The sequence below is a fragment of the Larimichthys crocea genome, chromosome XXII, assembly GCF_000972845.2.
Source record: "Larimichthys crocea isolate SSNF chromosome XXII, L_crocea_2.0, whole genome shotgun sequence".
In the NCBI taxonomy this organism is placed as follows: Eukaryota; Metazoa; Chordata; class Actinopteri; family Sciaenidae; genus Larimichthys; species Larimichthys crocea.
In genome coordinates, this window is record NC_040032.1 from 8,449,099 (window position 1) to 8,467,445 (window position 18,347).

Below are 18,347 nucleotides of genomic sequence, written 5' to 3' on the forward strand. Positions count from 1 at the left end.
CATGTAATTAAGTTAATGACTAAAATTTGTCGCTCCAGTTTCAGAATTAACCGAAAATATTTTTTCAGGCAGAATTCAGTTTTTCTTTGATTTTATATTTCAAAATGTTAAATTTAGAAATCAGCTGTCATACAAGCAAAGAGTGTACAGTTTAAATCCAGAAACTCACTGACTTTAACAAGTTTCCTGAAATATAGAACAAATGTGTAATTAGAGAAACTTCAGTCGTGTTAATTAAGCTTCATGTGATCTGTGTTTTCTGTCTGGCTCCATTAGATGGCGCTCACGGACTAAACTCTAATCATTCAGCTGCTGCGTCCAATCACATCACAGCTGCCTACAGGAACACAGACAATGATTGGTTGTTGCACAGTTTGTTTTTATTGGACCAAACAACAACAGTCCTATGACCTCATACAGCTCTAACCAATACATGTCCAACATGTCACAGCAGAACAAACAGAACATTCAGAGTGCTGTGAAACCGACGACGACACCGGACCGGACCCGTTTGGTTTGGTGCTGTTCAGACTGATTATCACAGTCTGACAAACTGTCAATCAAATTAGGGAAAAACAACGATGAAGACGTGCAGAAACAAAAAAACGATCAATTTTCTAATCGATTAATCGTCAGTAAAATGTCATCTTGTCATTTTGAGTTTGATGGAAAGATGATTGTTCAACTAACCGTCCAGAAACTCAAAGATAAACATTTATCAGTGTTCTGTACTTTTGTATCTGGTGGATGTGCAGTTATATTTTAATTATCACATTAAAACGGCACACGTCGCTCTTCAGGTGCAAATGTTTAAAAATGAACGAAATCCAAACTGAAGTTACGAGAGAAATATGAAGAATACATGAAAACGGATTCAAACAGCTCGTTTTACAAATCTGAATGTTCCTTAAAATGAATTCAAACCTGTGAACGGAGTTTTGTTTCATGTCACTGAAATAAAAGTTTGAAGACGCTGTAACTGTAGTTTGAATTTGAACTATCGGAGCGCGCTTCATTCATCCGGTTACAAGAATTCACGACATCGTTTAGTTTTTTAAAAATATCAAAAACGCCACAAAACTATTTCCTGTCAGACATTCATCATTGTAAAACTATTGTTACATTTACAAACAGTAAAAAGTTTCTCAATATTAATAATAATTATACAGCCATTTGAAAAAGACAAAGGTTCAACCGTTGGTGGAACATTTATCGATTTGTTTAACGTGGATCTAAATATGAACAAACATGTTTCATGTACGTTATTTAAACGTTCTGAAAATGTTCCACCAAAGTTAAAAATGATCTCAGAAACAAACAAACATCGATTGTCGTACCTAAACGTGAAGCATTACCACTAACCTGCACTCAAAGTTTGTGACACTCAGAAGAACTTTATATATTAATTTCAGTAATAAGACGTCTAAAAATACTGTCAGCTTCATCATCGCGTACCCGACTCTGAGAAGCAGCGAGGCCAAGTCGTCTGTCATCGTGTGCGTCTAACGAAGCGTTCTGTCTGAACGCATGTAAATATTCCACACTGAAGTTAAAGTCAGCTCATGTTTACATTCAAACATATTTAAACCTACGGCCGACACAATATTTTTATCTTCAACGACCATGACATGGCAGATTAAAGGGCCGCGCTGTGAAATCTGATGATTAATTAATTAGTGATTTCTACAACCAACAATCAAAGGAGATTTACTGTAACGAGAAAAGTGAATTCTGTTGTTTTCACTGATCAATGTGAAACGTGTTGTCACGTTATAGTTTAATCTGCACGTTCATGAACTAACATGATCTCTATATAAAGATCTCTGACCTCTGATCCATCTGACTGGGAACTGTTGAACATATTATATATTTTATATGTAAATATAAATACTTGTTAATTAACTTTATTCATTTACGTCTTAAAGATCAGCAGGATCATTTTAGGTCGTCTCATTTTAACTCATTTACGGCTGATAAATGTAGAAACTCTGTGATAAATATGTTTTAGAATATATTTTCGTTTTTTTGTCTTTCAAACATTCAAAATATAAATAAATTAATTAAACGTGGAGACGGGAAGTGACGTCATTACATCGATATTAACGTGAACAATGAATCTACGTTTAAGAACAAAGTCGATTAAACTGAGCCTGTAAAACTTTAATGGATTATTGCTTTAATGAAACGTTGTTATTGTTATTATTATTATTATTATTATTATTATTATTAGCTGGTATTTAACTTTGAGGCTTTAGCAGGAAGTGACTTCTCGAATCTTCGTAGAAAAGTCGGAGATTTTGTGTTTTTAAAGTTTGTGAATTATCGTCAAACATCAGCAACCAGGCTTTTTTAAAGTTTGTGAATTATCGTCAAACATCAGCAACCAGGCTAACGAGCAGCAGAGCACTTCCTGTTTGATAAATCTGCCATGTCATTTTCCATTTTCTGATAATTCATCTAGTTTAATCTAAGAACACTTCACTGTACAAAAAGGATTTGTGCTGTTCAGGACGTCAGTGTGGACTCACAAAGAACAACGACGACGAGCACGCTTTTTCTTTTTTTTGGTGACAGGTGAGTGCTCAGCATGCGGTCTGACGGGTTGACCTTCGACCTTTAGGGCCTCGTCACATCTGCCCGAACAGGATGGAGCAGAGCAGGAAGATGGCGTAGAGGAACAGCAGACCCAGACCGAGCCGGCGATCCAGCCTCCAGTGGTTCAGATGAACGCTCATCACCTGAAAGCAGAGACGAGATCCACAATGATACACCACAGTCAGAAAACCAAAGTTCATTATAATACAGGGCGTCGATGAGCGTCCGCCCCGTGTACGAAGCTCAGGGTTCGAATCCCACCTGCGGCTCTTTGCTGCAGGTCGTTCCACATAAATGTCCATCAAACATCTCACAGCTGCTACAGACCACTTTAAGGTCTCAGACAAAGACAACTCTGGATGTCTCTTAATTTATTTGTTAACTGGCCGAGACATCAGCCAAATGTTCTGGAACAAACTCGGCAGCTCGTGAATACTGCAAGGTGACGCCTGATGAGTCAACACAGCAACCTTCACCCACAGAGTTTGGTGAACACGAGCTACCTGTGCAGGATGTGAACACTCTGCTGTCGGTCATGACTGTCCTCAGTTCAGCTGGTCTGAACTACAACGCCTGTGTTTCAACATTCACCCTGAAGGTTCATTATCTGTCTGACTGAAAGATGCTGACGTCTAATTATCCATGAGCGACACAACATGAACCTGTAAAGCCCCTCACACATAATCACTATAACTCATCAATATATATCAATACATCTGTGACAGGACAACATCGAGACGTCTGAGCTGAGCTTGTTAAAGGTCACGTCCACTGTCCTCCGTCATGGACCTGGAGGGTGAAACTACACCTCTAAACCCAGAAACTGGACTTTATATATATGATACTCTGAGCTCACTTTGTCTCTTTGTAGCGACGGCGACATCAACATGTACAGCAGAAACTTTCTGTGAGAATTAAAGACCAGCAACAGGATTCCAGCGACTCTTTCTATCATGTAAGGTTCTCAGATGGAAAACCAGCTGCTTCAGAAACTTCCTGTTTCTGTCTGGTCACCATGAAACATGCAGGTCAATCATAAGTCTGAAGGTTCAGTTATTTCATTAAACTTCCTCTGCAGAGGAGCAATGACAGTCCACGATGAATTAGACTGAATTAAATCTCATTTACCGTCAGAAAGACAGAGGCCAGCAGCAGGATGACAGAATACACCAGTCCTTTATTATTTATGGAGATCTGCGGATGAAAAACAAGCTGCTGTCAGTTTCATTATGAGCGTCGGATACGAATGAGAAACTTCAGTCAGCTCAGTCACATGCAGAATAAACCAGGAGAATCGCAGGCAGAAGGAAAAAGAGATGAAGTGTTTGCATACTGATGATCCGTGGTCCACCACAAGGGTACGCAAAGCCCAGGGGAAACCCAAACCCAGCAGGATGTCAAAGATATTGCTTCCTATGGAGTTAGACACCGCCATGTCCCCCATGCCTGGAAGAGACGGGAAAGGTGACGGAGAAACGCTGGAACGAAGCCTCGCACCACGAAGACAGAAGACACCAGAGAAGACGCTTTCTCACCTTGTCGAGCTACAATCAGACTCGCCATGCAGTCCGGCACGCTCGTCCCCGCCGCCAGGAACGTGATGCCCATGATGTAGTCCGGGATGTCTAGTGTGTGGCTGATGATGGTGACCTGAAACCGTGAGAACATCAGCTGAAGAAAGGTGTATGAGTGATGTGAGGACGCGGTGTCATCACCTGTTTAATCATTTACACAGCACATAGAAGGAATTAAAGCGTCTACGCACAACTGTGACGTTATCGAGGCAGCTGGACTCTTAGATTCTCGAAGATGACGCATCACAAACGGATCAGGTGTGAGTTGGTGAACGGCGGAGTACGCAGCCGCTCTGCATGCTGTGTGTTTGAGGGGTCACAACTCATGAGGGCAGAGTGAACCCAAGACCCACAGGTGACCTCACTGACCCACAGGTGACCTTAACGACCCACAGGTGACCTTAACGACCCACAGGTGACCTCACCGACCCACAGGTGACCTCACCGACCCACAGGTGACCTCACTGACCCACAGGTGACCTTAAAGACCCACAGGTGACCTTAACGACCCACAGGTGACCTTAACGACCCACAGGTGACCTCAACAACAGGTGACCCACCAGTCAGATAAAACTAATGAAGCCTCTTGGATGAGAGGCGACATTTCTTCCAGAACCTCAGCCAGTCCAGCTGCCTCCGATAACCTTCATGGTTCTTTCAGAACCGGAGCTCCCCGTCCATCTGCCTTCTTACCATCCACACCATGAGGTAGGAGAAGACAGCGATCCACAGGGTGGAGGCCACAAAGGTGACCATGAACCAGCGGTGCCAGCGTGGCAGGATACAGTTGGGCACAGTGCAGTAGAGCAGGAGGCCCAGAGGCCACGTGATCACCCACTTGACCCGCGCACAGCAGCCTCCTGTGGGGAGCAGGGAGTCCGTCAGGACAGTACATGGCAGTATTTAAAGTTTAAATACAGGTTAACACCTCCTGGTTCTGGTGCTGGTCTTCCTCACCTGGTATGCGCACAGGACTGAAGATCCCGTCCTCGTCCTCCTCCGGCTGGCACACCTCGACCCCCAGCTTGTCTCCGGACTCTACGTCTCCCATCGCGGGTCCCTTGCCTCCGTTCTCCACACTGCAGGACTCCGTCCTCTTTAGGCTGTTGCTGGTTGACCCGCGTCTTGACCCGGGTCCAGCCTCGCCGTCCCATTGGTTCTTCGAGCTCTGGATCAGCCTCTGTCTCTGCGAGAGAAAAGCAGGAAGCTTTGTGTTGTAGAGCTGCGAGAACACGCGTGTCTTAATGAGCGACGTGTTCGTTACCTCGCTGATGAGCACGCGTCCCGCCATGGACAGCCTGGTGCGCGGCGAGAAGTGAGGGGTGATCATGACCCGCAGGCCGGCCTCGGAGAACGACAGTTTGTGCGGGTTCAGGATGAGAAGCTCGTCCACCATGATAACCGGAGCAGGCTCCTGCCCACAGGCCCGACCTGTGAAGACGTTTCAATGTTTGATTCGTGTTGGTGAGATCAGCGAACAGACGGCGAGCACGGCAACAATATAACCACCTTTGTTGAGCAGAACCATGGAGGTGTTGCACGCCGAGGCGTCCTCGCCCATCTTGTCGTCCGTGTGATCGTCTGATCCGGGGCAGCACGGCCTCGCGCTCCGAAGCTGCCGCGTCACGAACGCCAGAATCTGAGAGTTGAACCTGCAGCCAATCACAGACCGTCAGCTTCAGAAATAAAAACAACTGAAAAATGTTTTTGGGAAATATTCTGAATTAGCTTCATGAAACACCGACCACGTTCTGTCATCTGAATAACCAGATTCTGGTTTTATTTTTTGTTTTTACTGATGACTCACTTCATGATAATGATGTAGACTCCATACATGGTCATGAGCAGCAGAGACTCCCACCTGCGAACAGCAAAGAGAACAGGTGTGAACAGGTGTGAACAGGTGTGAACAGGTGTGGACAGGTGTGTTAGAGGACAAAGACAAACGTCATCTTTAATCAGACTGTAATAACTTAGATTAATATTTATAATGGAACAGATAATTACATTCACACTGAATCTGATACGACGATGAAGATGATTTAATATCAGAATAATTTGTTTGTCTGGAATTATTAAACTGATTCAATCTCATTTATTCATTTTCTCATAATTAATAATGTCTCATGTTTTTTTCTTTTCAGTGAGAAACTTAAACAGTGAAATGTTGTAACATGTTATAACTGTGACTCTGTGTTCATCGCAGGAAGCAGCTCCGCCTCGCAGGACTGTTCTCAGCCCGCGGAGCAACAAGCAAATCAAATCAAATCAAATCAATTTTATTTGTATAGCCCAAAGTCACAAAGTACATTTGCCTCAGAGGGCTTTACAATCTGTACAGGGAGTGACACCCTCTGTCCTTAGACCCTCGGTTCCAGTGAGGAAAAACTTGCCCACAAAAAACCTTTAACAGGGAAAAATGTGGAAGAAACCTCAGGAAGAGCCACAGAGGAGGGATCCCTCTCCCAGGACGGACAGACGTGCAATGGATGTCACGTGTACAGGACAAATCAACACAAACATATTGTACAATGACTGATAAAATGACAATGAATTATAATGAATGATAAAAATGATTACAGTAATAGATATGGTAGTAATGATGACAGTAATAATATATGTAGTGGGCGTCATGCAGGATCACAGCAGCAGCCACGATCCACGAGAACCTGCTGGACGACAGAGCACAGAAACTCCGGGGAAGTTTGGTTAGTAACATGCATTAATGAGACATGTCCACAGATGGAGAGAACTAATGTTAGCTCAGTTTGTTAGCGCTCAGTTTGTTAGCTGCTGTTAGGCTCCGTCCTGTTAGCTTGCTGTTTAGCTCATGTTAGCTCAGTTTGTTCGCTGCTGTTAAGCTCATGTTAGCTCAGTCTTTTGTGCTGTAGCCTCATGTTAGTCAGTCTGTAGCTGCTGTTAGCTCAGTTAGCTGCTGTTTAGCTCAGTCTGTTAGCTGCTGTTAGCTCATGTTCGCTCAGTCTGTTAGCTGCTTTAGCTCCATGTTTTAGCTTCCAGTCTGTTAGCTCCTGTTAGCTCAGTCTTGTCGGTAGCTCATGTTAGCTCAGTCTGTTACTTGCATGTTAGCATTGCTGTTGTGAGCCTCAGTTGTGGTTAGCTGGCTGTTAGCTCAGCTGTTAGCTCTGTAGTCATGTGCAGTTGTCTGCTGTTAGCTCAGTGTTCTGCTTAGTGCTGTTAGCTCATGTTAGATCAGTCTGTATAGCTGCTAGTTTAGCTGCATGTTAGCTCAGTCCTGTTAGCTGCATGTTAGCTCAGTCTAGTCAGCTTGCCTGTTAGCTCAGTTTGTTAGCTCATTGTTAGCTCATGTTAATCTCGTCTGTTAGTCATGTTGTCTCTCTCATGTTAGCTGCTGTTAGCTAGTCTTGTTAAGCTGCTGTAGCTTCTTACTAGTCTGTTAGGCTTGTCAGTCTGTTAGCTGCTGTTAGCTCAGTTAGCTCAGTCGTCTGTTAGCTATGTAGCTCAGTTCTGTTAGCTCATGGTTTAGCTCAGTCTGTTGTAGCTTGAGCGTGTTAGGTCAGTTTTGTTAGCTGCTGTTAGCTCATTAGCTATTTGTTAGTATTGCTGAGCTCGTTAGTATCTTGACTTGTTAGCTCATTATCTTAGTCTGTGCTAGTAGTGCTGTTAGCCTACCATCTGTTTAGCTCAAGAGTCTGTTTAGCCTTTAGCTGCTGGTTAGCTCTGTTGCTCTGTTAGCTCATGTTCTGCTGTACGTTAGCTCAGTCGGTAGCTGTGTAGCGCTTTAGCTCAGTCTGTTAGTGACTGTTAACCTGAGCCGCCTGCCCAATCCCTTAGCTGCTGTTAGCAGTTTGTTAGCTGCCTTGTTAGCTCATGTTCAGCTCAGTCTTGTAGCTCATGTTTGCTCGATTATTTGTACTCATCGGCTGCTGTAAGCTCATATCAGTTCGCCGTTAGCTTAGGGCTGCTGTTAGCTAGTCGAGGTGTTAGGCTCATCTGTTAGCTGTCTGTTAGCTCCATTAGCTATTGCTTTAGCTCATCTGTTAGCTGTGTTTAGCTACCTGTTAGCTGCGTACGCTCTGTTAGCTCGTCTTTATCCCTGTTAGCTCGAGTTGCGTTAGCTCATTGTTAGCTGCGTTAGCGTCTGTTAGCTTGCTGTAGCTCATCTGTTGCTCATGTTGCGCTTTAGCCATGTTAGCTGCTGTTTAGCTCAGGTGTTAGTTGCTGTGTTACTCAATGTTAGCGCGTGCTAGTCGTTAGCTCATTCTCTGTTGCTCAGTCGCTGCTGTTAGCTCAATTGTTAGCTGCGTGCTTTACGCTCCTAGCTCTGTTAGCGTAGCCTGTTACTGTAACCGAGGGTTAGCTCCGTGTAGCTGGCAGGCCCGAGGCAGTGGAGCCAGTGTCGTCCCGAACCCGAGCTGGCCGACGGAGCGGGCAATTTTAAACCGGGCTCACAGTCGTCCATGGACCATAATGGCGCAGAGGAGGAAGAGAGCCTTATGTTCGCTGTTAGAAAAGTTGTCAACTTGTGTAGTTGTTGATCAGAAGTAAATGGTAATCAGAACATATATCGAGTACGGGCTTGGACCACAAGTTACACAGTGGGCGTTACACTCACTTGATGGTTTGATGAACATCACAGTTTGATTTGCTAAGATGCTTACCTCTGATTGGTGCAAAGACCACAATCACAGTAAATGACGTGTTGATCACGGGTCGGTCCAGATTCTGGTTCCGGATTGTTTTCTTGAGGGCGCTGCTTGTTGCTCCGCGGCGCAGTAACAGCCTGCGAGGCGAGCTGCTTCTCGATGAACCCGAGTCACACTTATAACATGTAGAAACATTGTCACTGTTTCGTTTCTCACTGAAAAGAAAAAACGCATAGACAGTATTAATATGAGAAAATGAATACATGAGATTGCATCAGTTTAATAATTCCAGACAAACCATTATTCTGATATTAAATCTCTTTCATCGTTGTATCAGATTCAGTGTGTGATTAAAATTATCTGTTCCATTATAAATATTAACTAAGTTATTACAGTCTGATTTTAAAGATGCCGTTTGTCTGTGTCCTCTAACACCCCCTGTCCAACTGTCACACCTGCGTTTACACCCTGTTCTCTTTGCTGTTCGTCAGGTGGGAGTCTCTGCTGCTCATGACCACCATGATGGAGTCTACATCATATCATGCGTGATTCATCAGTAAAAACAAAACAAACAATAAAACCAGAATTCTTTGAGAGAAAAAATGTGCGGAGCATATATTCAGAAACAGAACGTGCTCGGTGTTTCCTGAATCTAATCAGCATATTCCCAAAAACATTTTTCAAGTTTGTTTTTATTTCTGGAGGTTGTTGACTGTTGTGTGATTGGCCTGCCGGTTCAACTCTCAGATTCTGGGCGTCTTGACGCGGCAGCTTCGGGAGCGCGGAGGCCGTGCTGCCCCGGAATCAGACGAATCACCAACGGACGACAAGATTGGGCGAGGACGGCCTCGGCCGTGCAACACCTCCATGGTTCTGCTCAACAAAGTTTGTTATATTGTTGTGGTGCTCGCCGTCGTTCGCTGTCTCCCAACACGAATCAAACCTTGAAAACGTTTCACAGGTCGGGCCTGTGGGCAGGGATCCTGCTCCGGCTTATCCTGGTGGACGAGCTTCTCATTCCTGAACCCGCACAACAACTGTCGTTCTCCGAGGCCGGCTTTTCTGCGGGTCATGATCACCCCTAAATTCTCGCCGAGCACCCGGCTTCCATGGCGGGACGCGGCTCATCCGCGACGGTAACGAACAAGTCACTCATTAGCCGCGTTTTCTCGAGCGTCTACAACACAAGATTTCCCGCTTTTCTCTGCAGAGCCAGAGCTGATCCAGCGCTCGAAGACCACGGACGGCGAGGCTGGACCCGGGTTCAAGACGCGGGTCACCAGCAACAGCCTAAAGAGGACGGAGTCCTGCAGTGTGGAGACCGGAGGCAAGGGACCGCGATGGGAGGACGTGGAGTCCGGAGACAAGCTGGGTGTCGAGGTTTGTGCCACGCCGGAGGAGGACGAGGACGGGATCTTCATTCCTGTGCGCATACCATGGTGAGGAAGAACCAGCACCAGACACCAGGAAGGTGTTAACCTGTATTTACAACCTGCCATGTCTGTCCTGACGGACTCCCTGCTCCCCACAGGAGGCCTTCGGCGCGGGTCAAAGTGGGTGATCACGTGGCTATGGCCTTCCTGCTCTTACTGCACTGTGCCCAACTGTATCCTGCCACGCTGGCACCGCTGCGTTCATGGTCACCTTGTGGCCTCCACCCTGTGGCTCGCTGTCTTTCCTCCCTCATTTGTGTGGATGGTTACGAAGGGCAGATGGACAGGGAGCTCGGTCTGAAAGAAACTTGAAGGTTATCGTAGGCAAAGCTTGGGGCTGGCTGAGGTTTCTGGACGAAATGTCGCATCTCATCCAAGAGGCTTCATTAGTTTTATCTGATGTTGAGGTCACCTGTTGTTGAGTTCACCTGTGGGTCGTTTAAGGTCACCTGTGGGTCGCTGAGGTCACCTGTGGTGTCGTTAAGGTCACCTGTGGGTCAGTGAGGTCCTCACCTGGGGTGCTGAGGTCCCCCTGTGGGTCGCTGAGGTACCTGTGGGTCGTAAGGACACCTGTGGGTCGTAGGTCACCTGTGGGTCGTTAAGGTCACCTGTGGGTCAGTGAGGTCACCTTGGTTCTTGGGTTCACCCTGCCCTCATGAGTGTGACCCCTTAAAACAACAGCATGTGGCACGGCGCGTTTACTCCGCCGTTCACCCAACTACACTGATCCGTTTGTGCTGCGCATCTTCAAGATTCCTAAGAGTCCAGCTGCCTCGATAACGTCCCAGTTTGCGTAGACGCTTTTAATTCCTTTATGTGTGTGTAAATGATTTTAACCCGGTGATGACCACCGCGTCCTCACATCACCAATTACACCTTTCTTAGCTGATGTTTTCTCACGGTTTCAGGTACCCATTCATCAGCCACAATCTAGAATCCCGGGACTACATCATGGGGGGCATCACGTTTCCTGCGGCGGGGGGGGACGCGCGTTGCCGGACTGCCTGGCGAGTCTGATTGTAGCTCGACAAGGTGAGGGAAAGGTCTTCTCTGGTGTTTCTGTCTCGTTGGTGCGAGGCTTCGTTCCAAGCGTTTTCTCCGTCACCTTTCCCGTCTCTTCCAGGCATGGGGGACATGGCGGTTGTTCTAACTCCATCGGAAGCACTCTCTTGACATCCTGCTGGGTTGGGTTTCCCTGGGCTTTGCGTACCCTTGTGGTGGACACGGATCATCAGTATGCAAACACTTCATCTCTTTTTCCTTTCTGCCTGCGATTCTCCCTGGTTATTCTGCCATGTGGACTGAAGCTGACTGAATTTCTCATTGTATTCCGACGCTCATAATGAAACTGACAGCAGCTTTTTTTCATCCGCCAGATCTCCATAAATAATAACGGACTGGTGTTATTCTGTCATCCTGCTGCTGGCCTCTGTCTTTCTGACGGGTAAATGAGATTTTAATTCAGTCTAATCATGTGGATGTCATTGTCTCCTCTGCAGAGGAGGTTTTTTAATGAAAATAACTGAACCTTCCGAACTTATGATTAACCTTGCATGTTTCATGACAGAAACCCAGGAAGTTTTCGACGATCTGGTTTTCCATCTGAGAACCTTAAAGGATAGAAGAGTGCTGGGAATCCTGTTGCTGGTCTTTAATTCTCACAGAAAGTTTCTGCTGTACATGTTGATGTCGCCGTCTCTTACAAAGAGACAAACGTGAGCTCAGGAGTATCATAATATATAACGTCCGTTTCTGGTTTAGAGGTGTAGTTTCACCCTCCAGGTCCCTGCCGGAGGAAAGTGACGTGACCTTTACCATAGCTCAGTCAGCCTCTTGATGTTGTCACAGATGTATTGATAATATGATGATTTATATTGGATGATGTGTGGGGGGCTTTACAGTTTCATGTTGTGTCGCTCATGGATAATTAGACTTCAGCATCTTCGGGACCGACAGATATAAATTGAACCTTTCAGGGTGAATGTTGAAACACAGGCGTTCAGACCAGCTGAATTGAGGGACAGTCATTGACCGACTAGCAGAGAGTTGTTCAATCCTGCCACAGGCAGCTCGTGTTCCCCAAATCTGGGTGAAGGTTTTGCTGTTGTTGACTCATCAGGCGTCACTTGCAGATTCACGAGCTGCCGAGTTTGTTCCAGAACATTTGGCTGATGTCTCGGCCAGTTAACAAATAACTTAAGAGGACTCCAGAGTTGTCTTTGGTCTGAGACCTTAAAGTGGTCTGTCTTTAGCAGCTGTGAGATGTTGATGGACTTCATGTGGAACGACCTGCAGCAAAGAAGCCGCAGTCGACTCGAACCCTGACTTGTAAGCGGGGCGGCGCTCATCGACGGCCCTGTATTATAATTGAACTTGTGATTTTCTGACTGTGTTGTATCATTGTGGATCTCGTCTCTGCTTTCAGGTGATGAGGTTCATCTGAACCACTGGAGGCTCGATCGCCGGCTCGCGTCTGGGCTGCTGTTCCTCTACGCCCACTTCCTTGCTCTGCTCCATCCTGTTCGCGGCAGATGTGACGAGGCCCTAAAGGTTCGACGTCACCCGTCAGAGTGCATGTGCTGAGCACTCCACCTGTCACCAAAAAAAAAAAAAGTACTCTTGCTCGTCGTCGTTTTCTTTGTGAGTCCACGCTGACCGTCTGAACCGCACCAATCCTTTTTACAGTGAAGTGTTCTTAGATTTAAAACTAGATTAATTATCAGAAATGGGACAATGACCTGGCCAGGATTTATTCAAACAGGAAGTTGCTCTGCTGCCTCGTTAGCCTGGTTGCTGATGTTTGACGATATTCACAAACTTTAAAACCGGAATTTTCTGTTTTTTACATAAAAAACACCAAAATCTCCGACTTTCTACGAAGATTCGCGAAGTCACTTCCTGCTAAAAGCCTCAAAGTTAACTACCAGCTACTAATAATAATAATAATAATAATAATAATAATAAAATAATAATAACTAATTACTAACAATAACAACGTTTCATTTTAAGCCCTAATCCATTTAACGTTTACAGGTCAGTTTAATCGACTTGTTCTTACAACGTAGATTTCATTGTTCACGTTAATATCGATTGTTTGTCATGACGTCACTTCCCGTCTCCACGTTACTAATTTTCTTTATATTTGAATGTTGAAAGACAAAAAAAACGCAAATATATTCTAAAACATATTTAATCACAGATTTTCTAATTTTATCAGCCTAAATGAGTTAAAATGAGACGGATCCTAAATGGATCAGCTATCTTTAAGACGTAAAATGAATTAAAGTTAATTAACAAGTATTTATATTACAGCTACAATATATAATATGTCAACAGTTCCCAGTCGATGTGGATCAGATGTCAGAGTCATGTTTCGTTCAGCATGAACGTGCAGATTTAAACTATAACGTGACAACACGCTGACATGAACACGTTTCACATTGATCAGTGAAAACAACCGACTCACTTTTCTCTCGTTACAGGTAAATCTCCTTTTGATTGTTGGTTGTAGAAATCACTAATTAAATTAATAATTCAGATAATCTGCCAGCATGGTCGTTGACGATAACACGATTTGTGTCGGCCGTAGGTTTTAAATATGTTTGAAGTAAACCTGAGCTGACTTAACTTCAGTGTTGAATATTTACATGGTTCAGTGACAGAACGCTTCGTTAGACGCACCGGCTGACCGCCGACGACTTGGCCTCGCTGCTTCTCAGGTCGGGTACGCGATGATGAAGTGACAGTATTTTTAGACGTCTTATTCCCGAAATTAATATATAAGTTCTTAGAGTGTCACCCAATTTGCAGTGCAGTTAGTGGTTTGTTACTGCTTCACGTTTAGGTTACGACCATCGATTTGTTTGTTTGTTTCTGAGATATTTTAACTTTGGTGGAACCTTTTCAGAAAGTTTCAATAAGTACATGAAAACATGTTTGTTCATATTTCGATCCACTTACACAATCGATTAAAGGTTCCACCAAAGGTTGAACCTTTGTTCTTTTTCAACATGGCTGTATACTTATTATTACTATTGAGAAAACTTTTTCTGTTTGTAAAGTAACAATAGTTTTACCAATGATGAATGTCTGACAGGAAATAGTTTTGTGGCGTTTTTGCTATTTTAAAAAACTAAACGATGTCGTGAATTCTTGTAAAACCCGGATGAATGACGCGCGCCCGATAGTTCAAATTCAAACTACAAGTTACAGCGTCTTCAAAACTGTTATTAAGTGACATGAACAAAACTCCGTTCACAGGTTTGAATTCCTTTTAAGGAAACATTCAGATTTGTAAAGTTTAAACGTTCATCCATTTTCATGTATTCTTCATATTTCTCTCGTAACTTCCGTTTGGATTTCGTTCATTTTTACACATTTGCACCTGAAGAGCGACGTGTGCCGCTTTAATGTGCTAATAAAATATAAATGCACATCCACAAGATACAAAGTACCGAACATGATAAATGTTATCTTTGAGTTTCTGGACGGTTAGTTGAACAATTTCATTCTTTCCATTCCAATCAAAAGACAAGATGGACATTTTACTGACGATAATCGTATTGAAAATTGATCGTTTTTTGTTTCTGCCACGTCTTATCGTTGGTTTTTCCCTAATTTGATTGGACAGTTTGTTCAGACTGTTATATCAGTCTGAACAGCACAACCAAACGGATCCGGTCCGGTGTCGTGTCGGTTTCACAGCACTCTGAATGTTCTGTGTTCTGCAGTGACATGTTGGACATTTGTATTGGTTAGAGCTGTATGAGGGTCATAGGACTGTTGTTGTATTGGTCCAATAAAAAACAAACTGTGCACAACCCATCATTGTCTGTGTTCCTGTCGGCAGCTGTGATGTGATTGGACGCAGCAGCTGATGATTAGACAGTTTAGTCCGTGCGCGCCCCCTCTAATGGAGCAAGACAGAAAACACAGATTCCATGAAGTTAATTATGAAGTTAAATTAACACGACTGAAGTTTCTCTAACTTACCACATTTGTTCTATATTCAGGAAACTTGTTTTAAAGTCATTGAGTTTCTGATTTTACAGTTTGACTTTTTTGGTAGATTTAAAAACTTTTGAGGCCAAAAATTGATTCAAAATATCTATAAATTTATTTAATTAACAAATGTACCACTCATTGGCTTGTATGACAGTGATTTCTAAATTTAAACATTTTAAATAAAATCCAAAGACAAACTTGAATTCTGCCTGACAAACTATTTCGGGTTTATTCTGAAAAACTGAGCGACAAATTTTAGTCATTAACTCTTCAAACATGTCCTGTAACTTTAAATGTATAAATCGCGAAAATTTAAAGATCAAATGTGAAACTAAACTAAAAAGTCTAAGTTAATAAATGTCAGCAGAAAAACAGAAAACTGGAAGCTGACCTTGCAGAAATGTTTAACCGCTCTGTGTTTTTACTGGAACTGATTGAAACTGATCGGGCTTCAGTTTTTCTGAATATGCGTCGTGTTTCCGGCTACTTGATGTGACCGATGTTTTAGTCTAATTTTCGGTCAGGAGTCCGAACTACGTCGAGTTTGGTCCTGGTTTTTGTCGTCTTTTACAACTGAAGCTGACTTTCTTTGTCCTGTTTCACTGAGTCCGTGGCTGCTGAGCTCGTTAGGAAATCACCGCATCGTCTGCATTAATGACGCGTTTTGTTTGTTTTCTATAAGAGCGGGTGAACTTGAATGAAAGATTGAAGCTGTGGGAACAAAAGCGGCCCGGAAGAGAGACGCGTTATTCAAAATCCGTTGAAGTGCTTCAGTCAAGGAATTTCTGAATCATCCCAACCCATCGTTAATTTCAGTGTTCATGAAGAAGAAAGACGGGTCATAGTGCCTAGTATTTTATTTCCTGAAGGACCAGATTTCGTATCAATAAAAACATTTCCATCACAATCCAAATTCAAATCCACCCAAAGAGAATTCACCGTAAACTCCGTAAACCTGTGACCTCGTGCGCGATCCCTCTCCCGAAAGCTCGGCCACCCAGAGAGATTCCCTAATCTGATATAAAAAAAAATAATTATCCCGTTAATCGTCCGAACACCGGGGCCCCTCAGCTTTTTAATGTGCAGCTCCACAACAATTGCTCTTGATCACATTATGGCTTTTTTGCGTCCGGGCTTTGGAACGAGGACGGCCTCGGGCTGAGATCCGGACAGGAATAAAAAAACTAGAAAGCAACTTCCACTCCCAAAAAGTGTCCGAAACGCATCAGGACATGCAAACGTCACCATGATGAATACAAAAAACCATCAGAGTATTCTGTCGCCGCTGCCCTCTAAAGAACTAACGTGATGAGAAAATAAAACCAAGTTATACTCGTGTAATGCTTTAGTAATTGTTCAGTGGCTCTTGAAACGACCTGATAGTCATGGTTAATTTTCTATTACACTGCCTTCCCGACCACCTCTGCCGACCCCAACGCGGAGACGGACTACCAAGCATGGTAGCTTGCAAACAAATTACCGAGCCCTTGCGCCCTGTTCACTGGAGAGTTTAATGAAAGCCGCCATGACTGAAATTACTGACGTGTTGATGTAACGTGACTGCTTCAGCAGTTCAGACTTTGTCTTTGAGCCCACCAGAAGGAACTGTTACAAGAAGAGCCGCTTCTCTCTGGACAGTACCTGCAGCCAATCATCATCATCCAATCAAAAACTAACCCGACATGATGATCAGGCTGCATGAACGCGGCGGTGAGGCTGGAAAACACGACGACTGAAGCGGCTCCAGAGTCTGGAAGGAACGAGCACCCATTAAGCTTCCTTGAAGTCTAACCTGCCATCCCTGACACTCCCTTCAGCCTTCGAGCCGCTTCCACGAGCGGCCACACTTCCTTCGCCTACTTCCTGTTAGCTTTAAGCGTCTGGGCGTGCGTGCGGCGTGCAGTGCAGTTATGGGGAAATCATTACAGTTAGATCCCTTTAAACTCGAGTGAAGTGAATCTTTAATAAAAATCAGGCCAGTGCCAGAAAAAGAAACACGTGGATGAATGGGCACTAATGAAAAGAGCAACCACGACCATCGATCCTCGACCTGTACAAACTCTTAGATAGAAATTATAAAATATTATACAAGTCGTTATCACGGGAGCAAGGAAGGCCATGCCGTGCACACCGAGCCCTGGTCCTGCTGCGGGGACACCCCCCCCCGCCAGGTCTGAGCGATCAAAAAACCTGAACAGGGAAGTCAGATTTTGGCGGTTTCTGTGTGAAATTTCGGTTTCTGCTCCAATCTGGCTGGTTCTGTTCTGAGAGAGTTAATCGTCTAAATGAAGGTCAGTCAGACGTCGGCGGGGACGGTGAGTGATGCAGGAGGGGCTTTTTTTTTGAGTGGGGGCGGCCATCCGACGGCGCGGGCGCTCGGTTCTGGTATATGGAGGCCTTGTCCTTCAACAGGTCCAGACATCGAGACAGCTCCAGCTCCTGAGACGAGACGGACACAGACAAAAGAGCTTTTTTTTTAACGTCCCCCAGGCTGAGCCGGACCAGCTCCCACCTTGCAGCTCCATCGGAGGTGGAGTGGGTGGTTCAGGTGAAGTATATTTACTGTTCGTTAATCGACCCACACTTGTAACAAGTGAAAAACCAATCATGGTGTCGTGAGTTCAGGCCTGCAGCATCTCTGTCAATGCTCAGCAAAGAAACATTCCAGATGTTTAGGTGAACAGCTGATCCGCGCCTGCTTGCTCACCGGATCTTCCACTGTGAAACTTAAAATGAGACGCTCCATCCTGAGCTCCACCGCTCCTCCTCAGAGGTCAGCGTGGTGAACTTACCTTCTGGTGAGTTCCGACAGGGCGGTGAGCAGTACATGTGATCCCTCGACAAGTCGTCACCAGAACAGAAGCTGATCCGTACAAACAGGAAACGGAAGACGTTAACACCTCAGCACAGATTTTGTGACGTGGCGTACAAGTGGCGGCGGGTGAACTCACGTCGTTCTCCGAGGTTGCCGCCCATGTTGCAGCACTTGCACTCTATGCACTGCCAGCGGTACGTCTTCACGCGGCATCCATGACGGGGTGAACTGCAGGGCAGATGGGTGAACATGCAGGGACAGATTGTCCGTCAATTCCACTGCCACGACACCTCTGAGATTG

The 18,347-nt window shown here is 44.7% G+C and overlaps 1 protein-coding gene and 1 long non-coding RNA gene across 4 annotated transcripts in view; one reads left to right on the forward strand and one right to left on the reverse strand.

The window, feature by feature from the left end:
* Nucleotides 1-362: 362 nt before the first annotated feature.
* Nucleotides 363-18,347, reverse strand: part of LOC104935301 (sodium/potassium/calcium exchanger 3) — a 36,048-nt gene continuing 18,063 nt past the window's right edge. The window contains exons 9-18 of one of the 3 annotated variants that reach the window (XR_003461502.1): nt 5,977-6,030; nt 5,679-5,821; nt 5,434-5,600; nt 5,127-5,355; nt 4,863-5,029; nt 4,131-4,245; nt 3,929-4,041; nt 3,724-3,789; nt 2,529-2,738; nt 363-553 (exon numbers count right to left, since the gene is read on the reverse strand). Coding sequence is in view for 1 of the 3 variants with exons in the window: in XM_027273851.1 (XP_027129652.1) it covers nt 2,628-2,738; nt 3,724-3,789; nt 3,929-4,041; nt 4,131-4,245; nt 4,863-5,029; nt 5,127-5,355; nt 5,434-5,600; nt 5,679-5,821; nt 5,977-6,030 (1,165 nt within the window). In the remaining 2 variants the exon portion in view is untranslated. Of the gene's footprint in view, nt 554-2,351; nt 2,739-3,723; nt 3,790-3,928; nt 4,042-4,130; nt 4,246-4,862; nt 5,030-5,126; nt 5,356-5,433; nt 5,601-5,678; nt 5,822-5,976; nt 6,031-18,347 lie in introns of those variants that run through there. The other 2 variants (XM_027273851.1, XR_003461503.1) reach the window with 2 other exon arrangements.
* On the forward strand, nt 550-18,016 carry LOC113744410 (uncharacterized). The gene is made up of 3 exons (XR_003461504.1): nt 550-1,764; nt 10,909-10,911; nt 18,005-18,016. It is a non-coding gene; the product is annotated as an uncharacterized LOC113744410 (long non-coding RNA).